Source organism: Suricata suricatta, chromosome 5 (assembly GCF_006229205.1).
Source record: "Suricata suricatta isolate VVHF042 chromosome 5, meerkat_22Aug2017_6uvM2_HiC, whole genome shotgun sequence".
NCBI classification, from domain to species: domain Eukaryota; kingdom Metazoa; phylum Chordata; class Mammalia; order Carnivora; family Herpestidae; genus Suricata; species Suricata suricatta.
Window position 1 is genome coordinate 11,791,125 of NC_043704.1, and position 3,725 is coordinate 11,794,849.

General features: G+C 62.1%; 1 protein-coding gene across 5 annotated transcripts in view; it reads left to right on the forward strand.

The window, feature by feature from the left end:
- RUNX1 (RUNX family transcription factor 1) overlaps nucleotides 1–3,725 on the forward strand; it is a 242,519-nt gene that overhangs the window by 153,394 nt on the left and 85,400 nt on the right. For all 5 annotated transcript variants that reach the window (XM_029938999.1, XM_029939001.1, XM_029938996.1 and 2 more), the window contains one exon: nucleotides 3,244–3,497. In XM_029938999.1, the coding sequence (XP_029794859.1) occupies nucleotides 3,244–3,497 (254 nt within the window). The remainder of the gene's footprint in view (nucleotides 1–3,243; nucleotides 3,498–3,725) is intronic.

Genomic DNA, 3,725 nt, shown 5'->3' on the forward strand with positions numbered 1-3,725 from the left:
GCCCGCCTCCACGCCGCAGCGCGCAGCCGGTGCGGCCTCTCCGATCCTGGGGCAAGGGAAGCCGCCTGGGTCCTCGGGAAGGGCCTCCGCGGCCGGCCCGCGCCGGCCGACACCTCCGTTAGGCCCCAGCGGCAGAGCTCCGGGAGAGTCCCGAGCGGCGGTGACGGCCCCGGGCACCCCAGCGGCGCGTCTGCAGTGGGAAAGGAGACGGCTGGAGGGAGGGGCCCCGCGAGAGGGGGAGGGTGGGAAGGGAGCGGGTGAGGGACCCCAGCCCCGGAGAGTTGAAGTTGAGGGCTCCGTATTGGGGGCGGGGTGAGCGCCCTTCCCCGCGGTGGAAAAAGGGCGGGTTCCGCGGGGTGCCAAGGAGCCCCGCGGCTGGAGAGGGGACAGGCCTTGGGCGCCGGGGCGGGGCGGGGCCCCTCTAAGCTCCGCGAAAATGCCCGCGGCGCCGCGGGGACGGGCGCAAGGGAAGTTCCCGCCGGCGCGCAAAGCCAGGGTGGGTTCGGCACCCCAGGCCGCTCCGGCTCGCGGCGGCGGGGAGACGAGCCAGCGCCCTTTCCGGGGAGCCGGAGGTGGGTGCGGGGCGAGGGCGATCGAGGCCCAGCGGTGGGCTTTCGTGCCTCCTGCGGGGGACCCGACGCGCCGAGAACGGGGTACCAGCCCAGCAGATGCTTTCAACTTTCCCGTCCCTTGGTCTTTGGGGTCTTTTTCTATCAGGACACTCCTTTGCTCGCCGCAAAGCGCACTCAGACTGAATGAGGCGCGCTGCGTAATTAAGCCGCAGCCCAGACGCCGTGAAAAACACCAATTAAAGAAAGCAAACCAAGAGAGAAAACTAAAAACAAAAAACCATGTTCGGGAGACCGAGAATCGTCTGGCCTACTTAAATGAATCAGCGCCACTTCGCTGCAACTGCCCACCAGGCTATGGGGCAGCGCGGAGCCGCTTTCCAGCCGGGCCCACGGCCCTCCGGCCCCCCTCTCGGCCGAATCCCACCCACGCCGGAGAAGCAGAGGTTCGGCCGTTGGGTGGCCGAGCACGGCCTGGGGCCGGCCCGCGGCTCCGGTACGGGTCCCGGGAGCCCTGAGGCGGCCGCTTCATCTCCAAGGCGCGGGGAGCGCCTCCCTCCTGCAGGTCTCCGGCCCCGGGCCGATCCGGGCACAGCGTGCGGCCCGAGCCCTCCCTGGGCCGGCCGGCCGCCTCTTCCTCCACCTCCCTGGTTTCCAGACCGCGGCTGCCTGTGGCGCCGCCGCGCACTGCAGCCCCGGACGGGTGGCAGCGCGACTGTGCATATGAGCAAAGACGCAGGGCCGCGGTCCGCACCAGGGCGGGGTCTTGGGCGAATGTGTGAGTGTGTGCGTGTGTGTGCGTGGATGCGAGTGCGCGGGGAGCGCGGGGAGGCCGCGGCAGCCTGGGACTCTCTCCACCCAGGCCGCGTACAGTAGCGCGCGGCAGCGGCGGGGGCGCGCGGGCCAATTCCAGGAGCCCGCGGCCGCGAGCCGCGCCCTGGCTGATACCGGAAAGGCCTGTGATTGGCCGGCGGCCGCCCCTATGCAAACGAGCTGAGGGAATGGAATTCCTCGGGCCGGGCTTACAGTAAAAGCACGTTCATTTCCAGGCACTCTCATTCATAGAGCCAGCGGGCGCTAGGCGGGACGGGCGCCCCGCGGCCGGACCCAGCAAGGGCACCACGCTGCCCGGCCCTGTGCCGGCAGGCACCTCTTCCCGGGCCTCCTGGGGACGCCAGAAGAAAGTCAACCTTTGCTGCTTCTCCTTGACCTGCGTTGGAGCTACGATTTTTTTTTTTTCTTTCTCTCTTACTTTTGAATGAACTGGCTTCTTGGCTGGATATTTCAACTTCTTTCCTGCCTGTGAACTTTTCCGCGGTTGTTTCCTTTGACAACTGCAGGAGAAAGTGTGCTGCGCTTCGAAGCGAGCCGTGGAGTTGCATGTGCGTGGGAGTGTGCGTGGGAGTGTGACTGCGGGTGTAATTCGAACCACCGCGTCCGTTTCGATCTGCGCTGCGGAGCCTCCTCTCAAGGCCCGCTCCACCTGCTGCGGTTACGCGGTTACCGTAGGTACAGGCGCGTCCGGGCATTTAACCAGCCGGCGCTGGGGCGACGTTGGAGGAGGATCGTCTCGCTACCGCCCAAGTCGGGCTGACTCACCCAGTCGATGTAGACAGTGGCTGGCTTCGGGAAGAGTGCGTGTCTGCGTGCGTGTGACTCGGCTGCTGCTCCACTCCCACCAACCACAGGATCAGCCACAAACTTAACCAACATCCCCAAACTCGAGTTTTCGGATGTGGAGAGCTGTACCCTGACTGTCATCGACTTGGACTTTTTTTTTTTAAGATTAGCTTTTCTTTGAGAAGCTGAATTTTCTGAACTGAGCATTTTGCCAGAAATTATTAAAAGAACATGACAAGTATTTCTAGCCCAGCCATTCTTCAACTACTGAAGCTTATATTCAAGGCTACTTAAAAAAAAAAAAAATCAGCAGCGAACATTAATGGATTTCTGTTGTGTTTAAATTCTCTACAGATTGAATTGTAAATATTTTATGAAGTAGAGCATATGTATATATTTATATATACGTGCACATACATTAGTAGCATGACCTTTGGAAGTCGCAGCTCTTGCTTTTGAGGACCGAAGCCAGTTTTGCATGTGAAAGTGGCTCTGTATACGGAAGACACTCGTGTATTTTGTGTTGTATTGGGACTTTAGGCAAAACTCACCCGCAAAACAAACCAACAAAAACGGACAGGCGATTAACTACTGGAACTTCCAAATTATGTATTTGCTGGTCCTTTCGCTCTCCGTATAAATGATTTAGAAAGCGTATGGGAATTTTGCCTCCGGGATCTTTCTTTAACAGCCAAAGACTGAAGTTAAACTCTCAAAACAAGACTCAGAAGAGAGTCTCCCTTGACTTCTGACTTTGGATTCTAGTCGCCCAATTTTTAAAGCACTAAGCGGTCGGTTGCTAGGAGCCCTGCGGGGTCTGAGGCGGGGTCTGAGGCTGACCGGCCTAATAGAACTTTCTCCCTCCTGGACTGTTAGTAACTTAGTCTTCCGCCTCCCCCAGTCCCCCTCCCCCACGCAGCAATAAAGGCCCCTGAACTTGTATGTTGGTCTCCCTGGAGCTGCTCGCAGAAGATCCGCGCCCCTGTCGCCGTCCGATAGGAGCTGTTTGCAGGGTCCTAACTCAATCGGCTTGTTGTGATGCGTATCCCCGTAGATGCCAGCACGAGCCGCCGCTTCACGCCGCCTTCCACCGCGCTGAGCCCGGGCAAGATGAGCGAGGCGCTGCCGCTGGGCGCCCCGGACGCCGGCGCCGCCCTGGCCGGCAAGCTGAGGAGCGGCGACCGCAGCATGGTGGAGGTGCTGGCCGACCACCCCGGCGAGCTGGTGCGCACCGACAGCCCCAACTTCCTCTGCTCCGTGTTGCCCACGCACTGGCGCTGCAACAAGACCCTGCCCATCGCTTTCAAGGTACTCGGCCCGGGCCGGGAGCGGGTGGCGGGAGGACCGGCCGAGGCCGGCCGAGGCCGGGGGCGATCCGGGAGGGCAGCGGCCAGGCGGGCGGGGCCGGCTTCCAGAAAGGGGCCGGCGCTGCCCCCCGCGGCCCCTGGTCCATGCTCTTGCTCTCGGGACACACGGGATGCTGGGTTGCCCTGGCGATCCTCGGTGTGTGTGTGTGCGCGGGGGATGGGGGGGGGG